Below are 17,207 nucleotides of genomic sequence, written 5' to 3' on the forward strand. Positions count from 1 at the left end.
ACTTTGTGCCAGCCTTTATTCTGTAGTGAAATACTACCATCCTCCCAGAAGTTGCAAAGAATTGTTCTTTCATCTAAATTTTATTTTACTTCAATGTACAGTGCATGCTCACGCTGCAACTACATCTCCCAGCATGTCCTTATACTAGGCCGATTCCACTGGGTGGCATTTCAGAGCTGTAAAACTGTACAGCTGATGTCACAGGATATCCGGCAGCCGGATGAAAGCGACCTCCGGTCTGAAGAGTGGGGCTGCTGGATTGTCAGAGCAAAGGGGTTAAAATGGAAAGACGACGACAACTGTGGCACATAATGTCGACTGGTGCACCCCCAGCAGCAAATGCTTTTCACTAGAAAAATCCTAAGGCTGCGTTCACACGGGCGAGATTTCCGCGCGGGTGCAATGCGGTAGGTGAACGTATTGCACCCGCACTGAATCCGGACTCATTCATTTCAATGGGGCTGTTCAGATGAGCGGTGATTTTCACACATCACTTGTGCGTTGCGTGAAAATCGCAGCATGCTCTATATTCTGCATTTTTCACGCAACGCAGGCCACATAGAAGTGAATGGGGTTGCGTTAAAATCGCAAGCAAGTGTGGATGCAGTGCGATTTTCACGCACAGTTGCTAGGAGACGATCGGGATGGAGACCCGATCATTATTATTTTCCCTTATAACATGGTTATAAGGGAAAATAGCATTCTGAATACAGAATGCATAGTAAACTAGCAGGTTAAATGATCTTTTACCATGGTGATAGATCATGTGATGACCGGAGTGACATCAAAGGACTTTTACCTGTAATGAATGCTCACCACAGGTCCTGTTCAGCAAAGGAGACAGAAGGAGATGCCGGGCTACGCGATCAAGTGGACTAAGGAGAGTTAAATTATTTTCTATTAACCCCTCCAGCGCTGTTTTACTATGCATTCTGTATTCAGAATGCTATTATTTTTCCCTTATAACCATGTTATAAGGGAAAATAATAATGATCGGGTCTCCATCCCGATCATCTCCTAGCAACCCCATTTACTTCTATGGGGCGTGCGTTGCGTGAAAAACGCAGAATATAGAGCATGCTGCGATTTTCACGCAATGCACAAGTGATGCGTGAAAATCACCGCTCATGTGAACAGCCCCATAGAAATGAATGGGTCGGTATTCAGTGCGGGTGCAATGCGTTCACCTCACGCATCGAATCCGCGCGGAATACTCGCCCGTGTGAAAGGGGCCAAAGGCCCCTTTCACACGAGCGAGTTTTCTGCGCGATTGCAATGCGTCATGTGAACGCATAGCACCCGTGCTGAATCCTGACCCATTCATTTTAATGGGTCTGTGTGCATGAGCGTTTTTTTTTCACGCATCAGTTCAATTATTTTTTTAACCCCTCCAGCGCTAGTTTACTATGCATTCTGTATTCAGAATGCTATTATTTTCCCTTATAACTATCTAAAGAACACCGATCCAAAGGCCGAACTTCTGTGAAGAAGTTCGGGTACCAAACATGCGCGATTTTTCTCACGTGAGTGCAAAACGCATAACAATGTTTTGCACTCGCGCGGAAAAAATTGCGAGTATTCCCGCTACGCACCCGCACATTTTCCCGCAACGCCCGTGTGAACCCAGCCTAACTCTTTTGAAAGGATACATTTCTCAAAAAACACTTAATACAAAATCAAAAGTGGTCATTTGTTTCACCTCACATCAAGACACGCCACTTTTAAAGTGTGACTTTTTAAAATATAAAGCTGATTATCCGCCTATTTAGCAACATTTTAACACCAGTGGCACTAAAATGCGACTTTTTTAAACCAAAATGCTCCATTTCAGCCACCCCCCACTTTTTAAACATATTTGTGACATTTCCAGTGGTAAATTGCAAGTTTTTTCTCAGACTTGGGTTTTTTTTTTTTTATGGTTTTATGTCAATTTTCTGACAACCCGCAACAATCTGAGCAATTTCTGCCGATAAGAGGATGATAAATGTGAGGCACTCTTTACGGTAAATTCTGGAGAAAACAGTTGATATATTTGGTGAAAATCAAAATGCCTTTCTTTTTGGCGCATTTTCTGCCATAATTCTGGTGCAACATGCTTAGTAAATCTCCCCTATTATATTCTAACAGTGAGGAAGATTCAGGTTGCCATTAAGGTTTATGTCCAGTAATAATGAAAGCATAAGATTTAAAGAAAACTCAACAAGCCATCTGAATATAACATTTTTATTAGATTTTTTTGCTCACTTAGGAACGTTATTTAAGTAGAGGCTCACAGAGATAAAGCATAACTCCTACATACATTAGAACAGGAGCATATTACACATTATAGGATGTCAATTATCTAATGTTAAACATAAGAAAATCTCTACCCTACTCGGCCAATGGGTCATTTATATACATAAGCCCCTCTGACCTGTAGCCTTTGCAATTCTTTGAGTGTATTTACATATTCCTGCAGAGGGAATTATCCAAGTCCTAGCACAAAGCTACACAACTTCAATATGGTGACCATACTCCACATACGGGTTGCGCACTCTTCTGTATTATTTAATGCGGAATAAGACTTTACGTTGAAGACGATGCTGGATTTCACCGCGTCTCATCATAAGATGCAGAACCTTGTGAATCGCATGTTCTGGGTATTTCTGGGGGTGAAAAAGAAATAAGACACGAATTTAAACAATAAAATCAGGCAACAAAATTCAAAGTGCCCGATCCTCATCTCCCAAATCTGCTGTCGGGAGGACAGCATACACATTAGATGTTCAGCGGGTGCGTCCGTCATTTATCTAATGCGTATGACTAGCTTTACCTGATGCAAGCAAACATAACTGGCTGCTAGACTGCCAGGTAAGAGGAAGGGTCAAAGTTTTGTTCCAAATCTTAAAATGCTCAAATAAATTGCAACTGTCAACTTAGAAAATGGTCAAACAAACCCACCAGGGGCACAGACATTGTATTTGCAATCTAAGTCTTGCATATGTGCTGGGAAAGCTCCCAGCCTATCCATAGGCCCCCATTCATGCCACAGAAACTTTTGTCATATATAACAGCATGGTCGACTACATCGTTGTATACAGAAAGGTGTTGAGGTGCGAGATGAGCAAAATGGCAAAAATATTCGATTACACTTACCGGTAATCGGTTTTCTTTGAACCTATTACAGCACCCCTGGAGAGACGCCTCCACCTCCTCAGGACAGGAAACCAGAACCGCCTTTTAAAGGAGGGATCATCCTTTCTACACATATATACATCTCTATACAAATGCTACATAGGGTGCTACATATGGGAATTAACCGGGTCCTGTCATAGGTTCAAAGAAAACCAATTACAGGTAAGTGTAATCCAATATTTCTTAATCGCCTATGACAGCACCCCTGGAGAATAGGCAAGAATTTGTCTAGGATGGGACCACAGCCTGTAGTACCTTACGACCTAAGGTAAGACCTTCATTAGAAGGTAACTGTAGTCTATAGTGCCTAAAAAAAAACATATGTGGAGAGCTCCAGGTAGCTGCCTTACAAATCTGCTCTATAGAGGCAGAAGTTCTCTGCCCAAGACGTGGAGACTGATCTTAGGCCCCTTTTCACACGGGCGAGTGAGTATTCTGCGCGGATGCGATGCGTGAGGTGAACGTATTGCACACGCACTGAATACCGACCCATTCATTTCTATGGGGCTGTTCACATGAGCGGTGATTTTCACGCATCACTTGTGCGTTGCGTGAAAATCGCAGCATGCTCTATATTCTGCGTTTTTCACGCAACGCAGGCCCCATAGAAGTGAATGGGACTGCGTGAAAATCGCAAGCATCCGCAAGCAAGTGCGGATGCGGTGCGATTTTCACACACGGTTGCTAGGAGACGATCGGGATAGAGGCCCGATCATTATTATTTTCCCTTATAACATGGTTATAAGGGAAAATAATAGCATTCTGAATACAGAATTCATAGTAAAACAGCGCTGATGGGGTAGTACTGGGGCGGTGCTTTTTCAGACCGCTAACTGACTTCCTGACCTCTTCATGTATCATCTGTTTTATGCTGCCCATAAAAGATGGAGCTTCCTCTTCCATTAATTTGCTGATACACCCCTGACAAAGGGGTTTTGCCCAGGCAGAAGGAAGCCTCTTCTTACACACACACACACCACATCCCTTCTACTTTATTCTGGAAGACTCCTTTGAAACCTAGGCAACGGGAAATTACCCCATAAGAATTAAGATCAATAATAAATGCTGGGGTATAACCCCTCTTACCCCACCATGGTACAGATGTGTCAATGGTGGTCTCAGTGGAATCAGCACGCTGAGCCTGCTCCATGTTTCATGCAAACAGCCTGAATGGAGAAACTGCCACGCTTCTTCACCAAGGATGAGTGAGCCGGCTGGGCTTTTATCCTCAGCGTGCGCTAGCCGGCATCCCTCCCCTTCCAGTCTATAGCGTTAGCTTCCTCCCCCGCCGCAACCCGGGAGTACCTGCAGATGATTGCGCGGGCTGGCGGCCGAACATGCGAAAACAGCCGCAGAGGTTTGCAGGAGCCCAGGAAGGCCAAGACCCTCCCAGGAAACGGGAAGGAGGACGGAAGGGGTAAGGACAGAGAAGGAAGCCCAGACTTCTGCAGCGGCTCCTAGAGAAGACTTACGCCGTACAGGGTAACCCTCCACACACTATTTTTATAGCCGGGGCCCCTGCAGCTCTTTCCTTGACATCCAGCGGATCCAATTCCCTCCTGCCCCTTAGGACAGGAAACAGTACTGGAGATAGAGGGGATGAGCCCTCCTTTAAAAGGCTGTTCTGGTTCCTGCCCTAAGGAGGTGGAGGCAGTCTCTCCAGGGGTGCCGTCATAGGTGATAAAGAAATTAGCTCAGTGTCTGTTCAGTGGCACGTTGGGAAACCCTCCCGACAGACCTCCAGTGTACTCTACACCCTAAATATATTTACAGTTGAAAGTGGATTTTAAAAATTGCACACCCCATGGTGGTACTAGTCACAATAAAACTGTCTATAATGCCCAAAATATGCATCCAAAAGGCATTATAGAGCCACTTTCCCCAGTGGTAACAGCACTAAAACTTCAGGGTCAAATCTATCTCGACGTCAGTGAGGGACATTTACGCACACTATAAATGCTGTGTCTGTGTACTGGGTCCCATACATTGTGTAAAATGTCATCTACATCATTCTCACCTGTTTAAGGAAATCCTGGATGATGCTGTGTTCAGAAATCTGAGAGCCAATGGCAAACCTCCTCTTCATCTGCTTCTCGATACGGGACAGCATCTCCTGGTCCTCTACTGTGGTGAACCCTTCCACTCCTGAGGGGGAGTGAACAATCAGAATAGCACCATGCATAGTCACAACTCAAACTTTAGGTTGTTTTCTCACGTTCTACTTACCAGCAAGACTTCCTGACATGGCAGCGTCCAGCGTGGACACCTGGAACAAACGCAGAGCCTCATCTACATCGGTTTCTGTGGAAAAGGGCTGTAATTTCATCTTGCTAAGAGATTCTGAAATCCGGACAACGGCTTCCAATTGTCTGCAAATTAATCACCAATATTTAGAAAACCCCCAAAATTGGGAGGGGGTGTTGAGAGCTAAAAGATTCCCTTTAAAGCGGCTTGGCCCTGTAAATTAAAAACTTTTATACTTCTTGCCAATCTCCAAACGTTGGAGGTGCAGTAGGAAGATCATGGGCTCTCGGGGCCAGACAAACGCACTCTAGTTTACTCCACCTCATAACTGAGATCAGCATGACTGCAGAGGCAATTGATTGGATGGATAGAAGTGGTAACGTGAATGAAGCAATTACACACTTTTAAACGGGGACTGGAAGCAGAAGGGAGCTTGGCACTGAATAAAGCGATTTTTTTTTAACCCTACAGCACCCTTGTCCAGATATTTCAACAGGGATTACAGGCCAGTTTCACACGAGCAAGTTCGCTCCAAGAAACTCTGTGGGAGCGCAAATTCCCATTCTGTTTTTATAATGGCACCGCAAGGCATTATTATGATTTATAATGCTGTGTGTCCCTGCTGTAATGATTTGTACTGACAGCATTATGTCAGGCAGGGACACAGTTCTAAATTATAATATAGTGATCTCCCGTTACAGGAACAGAGTTCAGAATGGAAAATCATGCTCACACACGCAGTGCGTTTCTTGCAGTGAATTTGCTCATCTGAAACTGGCCTAAAAGGTGTTATGCCAGCAGTTCTGACCCTGCAAAACTGCTGACCACACTAGGTAGGGATCATGGAGGGCTCGTTAAACATACATTTGTTGATAATTTTATTTCAAATTTCATCAAATTTAAAAGGCCACACAAGTGAGAATTACTTTCCATACCTGACTGTTATGGGGATACTGGATCTCTTTTCAGACTCCCTCTCATGTTCACGGGCACCACTACGCATGAGGACGTAACGATTTTTAAGCTTTTCTGCTGATTCCACTGACAGGCGAGGGCCACATTTACTGTAGTATGTAGAATACACAAGTAAAGACACTGAAGTCTAAAGTTCAACATGCATGCAATGCTAAAGGATAGGACTTACGTTCTGCAATAAGCAATGTATTTCTTCAGGGTATTGAGATCCACCTCTCCCTCTACAGCCTGAGTTTGGGTCCGCGCACTAAGATGTACATTCATCACATGCTTAGCAAGGATCTGTGGAGAAAAATAGTGAAAGATATTCAGAAAGAATAAAAACACAGGGGTGCAATAAACAAGATGCCCGCAAAGCTTAGAAGCCCAGTGGCTGTACGCTGCCTGGCCTCTAGATGAATTGTACAGCTTAGTCTACTTTCACACTTGCGTTTTGTCTTTCCGTTTGTGAGATCCGTTCAGGGCTCTCACAAGCGGTGCAAAACAGATCAGTTTGTATTCTAATGCATTCTGAATGGAAAAGGATCCGCTCAAAATGCATCAGTTCATCTCCAAAGCAGAATGGAGAATGGACACCAAAACGATGCTTGCAGCGTTTTGGTGTCCTTCTAATGAAACTGAGCCAAACGGATCCGTCCTGGCACACAATGTAAGTCAATGGGGACGGATACGTTTTCGATGACACAATAGAAAACGGATCCGTCCTCTATTGACTTTCAATGGCGATTATAAGACGGATCCGTCTTGGCTATGTTAAAGATAATACAAATGGACCTGTTCTGAACGGATGCAGACTGTTGTATTATCTGAATGAGAGTGTGAAAGTAGCCTTAACAGGACAGTGTGATCAAGATCTCCCCTTAATTACATTTTCTCGAAAGCAATATTTTATCTGCACTCTAAAATATCCTCACCATGTCCCTCTGCTCATTGTGTTCATCCTTCACGATGAAGATCATGTCAAATCTTGATAGGATGGTGGGCATGAAGTCGATGTTCTCCTCACCCTTTGTATCATCCCATCTCCCGTACACTGAATTGGCAGCAGCGAGCACGGAGCAGCGAGAGTTCAGGGTGGTTGTGATGCCGGCTTTTGCAATGGAAATGGTCTGTTGCTCCATAGCCTCGTGGATCGCAACTCTGTCATCCTCTCGCATCTGCAAGATTAAGGTCATAAGTCAAACTCCTAAAAACACAGACACTAAATATATTTGGTAACCTGAATGTTTGCACTTTTATTAAAGGGGATGTTTCCTTGGAGACATTGGAGGCTTATCACTAGGTCCCCAGAAATGGGAATTGCACCTATTTCCAGAACGGGCTTCAAAAGAGGAGAAAAGTGCACCACACATGCACGGAGTGCTTTCATTCGTAAGAAGACCCACAGCTATGAATTCACAGCGCACTGAGCAAGCACAGCCACCACTCCATTTACTTCTATGGGACTGGTGGAGATAATCAAGCACTGGCTCAGCTGTTTCTGGAAGCCCCATAGAAATGTAAAGCATCCTCTAGAGCATTTGCTGTCTGCTCTCTTCAGGGATCCCATTCTGGAGATCAGTTTGGGTCTCAGGCAGGACTCACACCTATCTAACATTGATGGCCTATTAATGTCTCAGAAGAGAATACCCCTTTAATAAAGTTGTCCAACTATCGTAAAAACAATCTACACCTGCAGCGAACCTTTAGACGTTATTTAGCTGCCTAGCCATATATTTGTAATGTCATTTAAAAAGAAAAAAAAAAAAAGGTTACCTTATCGAATTCATCAATGCAAACAACGCCTCCGTCTGCCAGCACCATAGCACCTCCCTCCATAATAAAGTTACGGGACACAGGATCCCTCATGACTGATGCAGTCAAACCAGCCGCACTGCTACCCTTACCGGATGTATACACCTACAAGTGAAGAAGCTGAATTAGCAGCAGATATGACTGATTATTTCAGGTTTGTGAATGTTCTCAATGAGCAGGAGGAACACAAGGAGGAATAAGGTATTCACTACATGTAGAGAAATGCCTCTTACCCCAATGGGGGAGCACCTCTCCACAAATTTTAGAAGCTGAGACTTGGCAGTTCCAGGGTCTCCCAACATCAGCAGGTTGATGTCTCCTCTACGTGTTAGTCCATCTGGAAGTCTGAACGAAAATTTAATAACGTTACATCAGAAAACACGGCAAATTTGGAAAACCAAAAAGCCTCAAAACATAATTGGTGTACAGAACAAGTAAAACAGTGCCACACCAGTCCATGGGTTGCGTCTGGTATTGCAGCTCAGCTCCACATAAAGGGGTTGTCCGCTTTTTACTATTGATGACCTACCCTTAGAATAAGTAATCAATATCAGATCAGCAGGGGTCCAACTTCTGGCACCCTTGCCAATCAGTTGTTTGAAGAGCGCTGCCTTTTCTGCTCTGTTTACCTGCTCGCCGCAGCAATTTCAGTGGTGACCAGGTGTAATTACAAGTGTGGCGTCCCCATTCACTTCCATGGGACAGCTCTGTAGTAGTCACCTGAACAGACCGCAGCAGTCTAGCGGCTATGGCACCCACTTAATTCACAGGTGGGTGCGATCTTTAAGACCCAACCAGCACCCAGAGGTTTAGCTCTTGAATTACAACCCTTTAACTATAGCATTATATATATACGAAAGCATGAAATTCACCTTTTACGGGATCCACCAAAGAGCAGACATGCGATGGCCTTTTTAATATCACTGCTGCCATAAATTGATGGAGCGATGCTTTTGGCAATGGTCTCATAAATGTCAGGCTTAGAAGCAAGACGCCGGAATTCCTCCTCTTCTTGAGGAGACACAGAACACGCTGCACTCCTTCCTTTAAACATAAAAAAAGGCAAAAAGGTGTGTAAACGGCTGAAACAAAGACAAAATCACCTATAAGGCAACCCATCACCAGGGGTCTAGTTGAAGAGATCCCAGGAAACAGATTTTTCAAAGGTAAGCAGTGCCCCTTTAAAGGGATTTTTTGATATGTCAGACAATTTGATCTGTGGGGTGTCAGTGTATGGAGATGACCACTGATCACTAAAGCAAATAGGAAGAAGATGTGCTCGACCTACCTGACCGGCTCTCCTTGGAGGACGTAGTGGTATAGCAGTCAGCCGAGCACTTCTGCCCCCATTTGTTTTAGTGATCACTGGGGTCCCAGCACCTGAACCTCCACAAATTATAACTTCATGTCAAAAGTTTAAAATGAAGGGTACCATTCTGATGTTTGCTACATGCGTGGACCTAGAACACAACTATTCACTGAACTGTATGCCCTGGTTTTCCAGTAGATGTTTCCAATGCTGCAGTAGAACCAGCAATGATACCAAGTGTTGTATATTTGCTGCCACCTGTAAGTAGGCATCAGTACAACTCACCTGTGCCTTCTGTATCCACTTGGATACCAACAACACGGATATAGGAGCTTCGGATTCCCACTCCCACTCGGTCACGGCCTTTATTGGAGGTTTTGCCAATTTTACGAATGGAATAAATACCCATAATTGTCACTCTATTTCCTGGAACCACCTTGTCACAGAGGTACCTGGGGAGAGAATTTTAATTGAACAGGTTTTTCATAGAAATGTGCAAATTACATCCAGTAGCAAAAACTATATACACAGAGCAGTGAACTTTACCTGTCACAGTACAACTGCATATGGCGGGGCATCTCCCCGTGCGGCACTGCATCTGGAGATTCCTGAAGTTTCAGCGTCTGAAAATCCACACATTTACATTTGTCAGGTATGATGAAGTACGGATCCAGAGGACACTTGGGGCGACCTGCCTGCTCCCTGTGGGCAAGAGTGTGTTTGAGTACAAGGACGTGTATGAAGTGACATATGATATATGCTTGTTCCAGGCACATACGTGTTGCACTTTCGTGGCATGGCATAACCCTCCAAGCCAGGTCGCACGGGGATGTTACCGATGGTGTTTCTGCAGCTGCGGCATTGTATGGAGATTTTTATAGCTTTGGCTCGTACAGATGTAGCCGCAATGATGATACCAGGGATCTTCACAAGGTGAGACATCTGCTCCGACTGCAAAAGAAATATGGAATTAAGACACCAATAGCCAAGTCACCAATGTACTTTTACCAATCTACATTTCTAACCCAGGCTTCTTTCTCAGCACAAAGGGGAATTAAAGGGTGTTCCATATTGATGGCCTATCCTCAGGATAGGTCATCAATAAGTGAGCGGTGGGATGGTCCGACTCCCGCTGATCTGCTGCTTGACAAGGCCGTGGCACTCCAGAGAGCGCTGTGTCCTCTTCCTAGTCCTACATCACGTTCATCGGCCACGTGTCCTTGACGCAGCCCAGTACCATTCCAGTGAATGGGTCTGTGCTGCAATACTGAGAACATCCACTATACAATGGAAGGCACTGTGCTTGGTATGCTGCCAAAAAGCCACCTCAAACTGTTGATTGGCAGGGGTGTCAGGATTCGGACCCCCGCTAGTCACATTAAGGGCCTATTCTGAGGATAGGCCAACAATATCAGTCTCAGAAAACCCCTTTAACCAAATATATTCAATCACGTCTTGAGAAAGAGCTCGCAACATCTGATACCAGGACGAACAGACGTGACCTTGTGTCACAATTTAAATCCTGACCCAATGAAATGTCAGCCATGTAAATACCTTCAGATTCCGAATGTTGGCAGGGTTAGCATCAGAGCGCAGCATGACCTGGATTTCTTGCACAGCTTCTTCACCTGCAGGACGTGGACGTGTCACCTCATCTGCCACCTCCTGGGCGCCTTCCTCCAACTAAGATAAGATTAAGTTTATAAAGTTTAACATTTCACCCGAAGGTCACAGGCAAGACTGAAATATACTATATTATTGCACATAATATGCCATCAGATAACGTTTGTGTTGCATCTGATATAAGAGCGGACAGGACAGCTGCTGCAGCCCGCTGATCAAGGGTAGCTCCAGCACTACACGGCCCCATCCATTGTGCAGTGAACGGAGCCGGTTACTGCAGCGTTACTCCCATTGACATGAACAGGAGAAGTGCTACAGTAGAGCTCCATCCTCTACACAATGGACAGAGGCGTGTAGTGCTGGAGCTAGCCCCTGAACAGCTGAACCGTGGGGGTCCTGCCAATCAGAAATTGATGGCCTACCCGGAGCATAAGGTCATCAATATAAAAATCCCTTGGAACTCCTTTATCCAGTACTATAAAAATGCAGCAGCTTCCCCCCATGCGTGGATGAAAACATCCGGTGTCTGGGAAAAGGAACCAGCCAACAGCAGGCGGGGACGAGCCTCCCTAGCATCACGTGTGACGGGGTAAGTATATTCTTTGTGAGGGGCCTGCCATATGGGGGACATTTGTATAGTCTTGGATAACCTCTTCAAGGCATCACTTACCAGCTGAAGATGTTCTGTGGGCTGCTTATAAAGATAGTCTGCAAGGTCCTCATCAAAGCTAGCCAGATCTTCCATCTCCACCTCGATCCAGTACTCTCCAAGGTTATAGTGCCGCTTGAGTTCATCTCTGAAATAAATCCACAAAGAATAGATCAATTAGAGACAAAACACAACGCAAAGGCAACACTAACTACTGCAAAACTACAACTCCCATCCTATCCTGACAGACACAGGTCATAAAGACATCATGGAAGCTTTAGCTTAGGCTACTTTCACACTGCCGTTTCAGGGCTCTCACAAGCGGCCCCAAACGGATCAGTTCAGCCCCAATGCATTCTGAACGGATTGCTCTCCATTCAGAATGCATCAGTTTGGCTCCGTTACGCCTCCATTCAGCTCTGGAGGCGGACACCAAAACAGTGCGAAGCCAAACGGATCCATCCTGACTTACAATTTAAGTCAATGGGGACGGATCTGTTTACCTTACACAATATTGGTGCAATTGTAAACTGATCCGTCCCCTATTGACTTTCAATGTAAAGTCAGGACAGATCCGTTTGACTTACACTTAGACTTTTTTGGACTAAGTGTATGCAGATGGATCCGTACTGAACAGATACCATCGTTTGCATTTATAGGTGCGGATCCGTCTGTTCAGATACCAGACAGATCTGCACCTAACGCAGGTGTGAAAGGAGCCAAACAGCCGGATATCCACACGCCAGAGGGGTCAGTGCTCAGGAGGGTGAGGTAAAGGCTAGTCTCCTCTCCATCACTGATCCTCGTTCACCCGACACTAAAGTGATTTCCATCAGGGATTGTAAATCAAAAACCAGAAGTGGAGCCAACACATAGATCAGGTAGAAGGAAGATTCATCAAAATGGTGTATAGTAGAACTGGCTTAGTTGCTCATAGCAACCAGATTCCACCTTTCATTTTCTGATTGGTTGCTATCGGCAACTAAGCCAGTTTTGCTTTATACCAGTCTGATAAATATCCCCCACTGTTTTTGACCCGTATCTGGTTCTGGCTCACAATCACTGAAGTGTGAACTAGGCTCTAGAGATGGAGGCGCGTCGTGGGACATTAGCTCAGGTCCACTATAGTTAGGCTCTGTTCACATCATATACGAGATATCTATGGAGAAGTAGTCCCTATGTAATAGTCCATTCACACGTCCACAGTGTTTTGCAGATCCGCAAAACACCAGGCCGGCACCCCAATAGAAATGCCTATTCTTGTCCCCAGCGGCGGACAATAATAGGACATTCTATTTTTTGGCGGAGCAGCGGAACTGTGTGCTGTCCGCATCTTTTCCGTTCCTATTGAAAATGAAAGGGTCCGCACCGGATCAGGACCCAAAGTATGGACGTCTGAATAGAGCCTTGTATAAGACATCTATAGCGCCCTAGTGGGAGGTATTTTTCTGTACAAATGGATGAAATTATACACACACACTACATGATATATTATACACACACACTACGCCGTATATACACACACAGTATACATACACTACACAGTATATACTATACACACAGTATACATACACTACATGATATATATTATACACACACACACTACGCCGTATATACACACACAGTATACATACACTACATGATATATATTATACACACACTACGCAGTATATACACACAGTATACATACACTACATAATATATTATACACACACACACTACGCAGTATATACACACAGTATACATACACTACATGATATATATTATACACACACACACTACGCAGTATATACACACAGTATACATACACTACATGATATATATTATACACACACACACTACGCAGTATATACACACAGTATACATACACTACATAATATATTATACACACACACACTACGCAGTATATACACACAGTATACATACACTACATAATATATTATACACACACACACTACGCAGTATATACACACAGTATACATACACTACATAATATATTATACACACACACACTACGCAGTATATACACACAGTATACATACACTACATGATATATATTATACACACACACACACTACATGATATATATTATACACACACACACACTACGCAGTATATACACACAGTATACATACACTACACAGTATACATACACTACACAGTATACATACACTACATAATATATTATACACACACACATGATATATTATACACACACACACACACTACGCAGTATATACACACAGTATACATACACTACACAGTATACATACACTACATAATATATTATACACACACACATGATATATTATACACACACACACACTACGCAGTATATACACACAGTATACATACACTACACAGTATACATACACTACACAGTATACATACACTACACAGTATACATACACTACATAATATATTATACACACACACACATGATATATTATACACACACACTACGCAGTATATACACACAGTATACATACACTACATGATATATATTATACACACACACACACTATGCAGTATATACACACAGTATACATACACTACACACACAGTATACATACACTACATAATATATTATACACACACACACACACTACGCAGTATATACACACAGTATACATACACTACATGATATATATTATACACACACACACACACTACGCAGTATATACACACTATACATACACTACATGATATATATTATACACACACACACACACTACGCAGTATATACACACTATACATACACTACACAGTATACATACACTACATAATATATTATACACACATGATATATTATACACACACACACTACGCAGTATATACACACAGTATACATACACTACATGATATATATTATACACACACACACACACACACTACGCAGTATATACACACAGTATACATACACTACATAATATATTATACACACACACACTACGCAGTATATACACACAGTATACATACACTACATGATATATATTATACACACACACACACTACATGATATATATTATACACACACACACACTACATGATATATATTATACACACACACACACTACGCAGTATATACACACAGTATACATACACTACACAGTATACATACACTACATAATATATTATACACACACACATGATATATTATACACACACACACACACACTACGCAGTATATACACACAGTATACATACACTACATGATATATATTATACACACACACACACACACTACGCAGTATATACACACTATACATACACTACACAGTATACATACACTACATAATATATTATACACACATGATATATTATACACACACACACTACGCAGTATATACACACAGTATACATACACTACATGATATATATTATACACACACACTACATGATATATATTATACACACACACACACTACGCAGTATATACACACAGTATACATACACTACACAGTATACATACACTACATAATATATTATACACACACACACTACGCAGTATATACACACAGTATACATACACTACATGATATATATTATACACACACACACACACTACGCAGTATATACACACTATACATACACTACACAGTATACATACACTACATAATATATTATACACACACACACTACGCAGTATATACACACAGTATACATACACTACGCCGTATATACACACACAGTATACATACACTACACAGTATATACTATACACACAGTATACATACTACATGATATATATTATACACACACAGTATACATATAGCAACCAATGTATTCATTAACTCCTTATTTGCCAGTTACTGGAGGCCGAACAGCTTCCCAGTGATGACCCGGACCACCATATGTACAGACAGTATGGAGGGCGCTGATCTCGCTCACTATAACTCGTATACAGCAGGGCAGAGCTAGATCTGTCTTAAAGGAGAAGTGCTCCACTTCTTTATCAGATATTAGAGGTAAGACCTCAGATCGCCGCCCGCCCGTGTGAATATATAATAATAATCAGTGACTACCACTGCTCATCTCTAGGTCTAAACACTCTCGTCCACATTGTCAGCGCGTTACCGCAGTACTCCGTTCAGACCTGTATTTATAGGTGAAGCCGGTGCGGTCGGTGCCATAGCGATACTGGCGCAGGAATTCCTTAAAGCGCTTCTTCAACTGCGACCTCTTGGCTTGCCCCTCGTCCCCTGTCTGCTGCTCTCCCCCAAAACTGTCGCTGTAGAAGATACCGGGGTCGTCGAAACCGGACATGATGGCGAAGAGAAGGGATCCGCAGAATGGCGACCTGTCTGGGAGCTGAAAGCGCGCGAAAAGACTACTTTCGCGCCAAAGCAGAATCGGCGCCACCGAGGGAAACACCGCCCACTCTTGTTTTCTATTGGTTAATGAGCCAGGAGGCCTAAAAAAAATAAAAAATAAATCTATATGGGTGGGGTTTACGCTATAAACTGGGCCACGCATGCGCGAATAGTCCATGTTTGCTAGAGTGCGAAGTGGCGTCTGAATACACGTCGTCATATCTGGAGTCATTTTGTTAGAGCCCACTGGGTTTCTAACCGAATTTCATGTGGTCTCCGGGAAAATGTCTGCTGCTATATAGTACAGTAATGATACCTGGAGGTTTACTGTACTTGTTCATGTATGTAGTGTATGAATGACCTACACAGGCCATCAATATAAGATCAGCAAGGGGTGTGGTACCCACACTGACCAGCATCATGATGCCTCCATCCATGGTGCATGGTGCTGATTAGTGTTGAGTGAACTTCTGTTTTAAGTTCGGCGTCTAAAGTTCGGCTTCCGGTTAGTGGAGGATCCCGATATGGATTCCGAATTCCGTTGTGGTCCGTGGTAGCGGAATCAATAATCGGCCATTATTGATTCCGCTACCACGGACCACAACGGAATTCGGAATCCATATCGGGATCCTCCACTAACCGGAAGCCGAACTTTAGACGCCAAACTTAAAACAGAAGTTCGCTCAACACTAGTGCTGATTACTTCTCCCTGCTACAGCATGGATGGAGCTGTTTGGCTCCAGTTCCTATTTTTGAAGCTGGAAGTACAGAAGAGGTGATTGGCGGCGGTCCTGGGTGTCAGCCCCTCCCTTATCTGATATTGAAGGCCTATCCTAAGGAAGAGCTATTGATATCAAGTTTCTTGACAACCCTTTTATGGTGCACATCTGTGTGTGTTTACAATTTATTTTCTCCATCTATTTTATTTATTATATTTTTAGGGAGATTTGTGGATAGTAGACAGGGGCGGACTGGCCATAGACCCTACAGGGAGATTTCCTGATGGGCCGATGCCCGGGGGGGGGGGGGGGGGGTCGACTTCATGGCCACTGGCCGGGTAAATAACCACCTGACCCTTTCAGCATTAATTAATGGTAGGAGCATAGGGGCCACAGGTGCCTTTCTA

General features: G+C 43.5%; 1 protein-coding gene across 1 annotated transcript; it reads right to left on the reverse strand.

The window, feature by feature from the left end:
• Positions 1-2,213: 2,213 nt before the first annotated feature.
• On the reverse strand, positions 2,214-16,109 carry MCM5 (minichromosome maintenance complex component 5). The gene is made up of 15 exons (XM_040441015.1): positions 15,865-16,109; positions 11,790-11,916; positions 11,051-11,179; positions 10,275-10,447; positions 10,043-10,198; positions 9,782-9,948; positions 9,060-9,231; positions 8,421-8,532; positions 8,149-8,292; positions 7,308-7,550; positions 6,563-6,675; positions 6,354-6,482; positions 5,401-5,543; positions 5,192-5,319; positions 2,214-2,645 (listed from the first exon to the last, which is right to left on the reverse strand). Exons 1-15 carry the CDS (start codon positions 16,032-16,034, stop codon positions 2,544-2,546), a joined length of 2,208 nt encoding a protein of 735 aa, XP_040296949.1. The 5' UTR covers positions 16,035-16,109; the 3' UTR covers positions 2,214-2,543.
• Positions 16,110-17,207: the final 1,098 nt, after the last annotated feature.

Source organism: Bufo bufo, chromosome 7 (genome assembly GCF_905171765.1).
Source record: "Bufo bufo chromosome 7, aBufBuf1.1, whole genome shotgun sequence".
Lineage (NCBI taxonomy): Eukaryota > Metazoa > Chordata > Amphibia > Anura > Bufonidae > Bufo > Bufo bufo.

Coding starts and splice junctions, on each gene's coding strand:
- MCM5 (XM_040441015.1), bottom strand. CDS start 16,034: ATGTCCGGTTTCGACGACCCCGGTATCTTCTACAGCGACAGTTTTGGG. Junction 8,533..9,059: donor TTTGGTGGATCCCGTAAAAG/GTGAATTTCATG, acceptor ATTTTCGTTCAG/ACTTCCAGATGGACTAACAC. Junction 2,646..5,191: donor TCCAGGATTTCCTTAAACAG/GTGAGAATGATG, acceptor TTTCACCCCCAG/AAATACCCAGAACATGCGAT.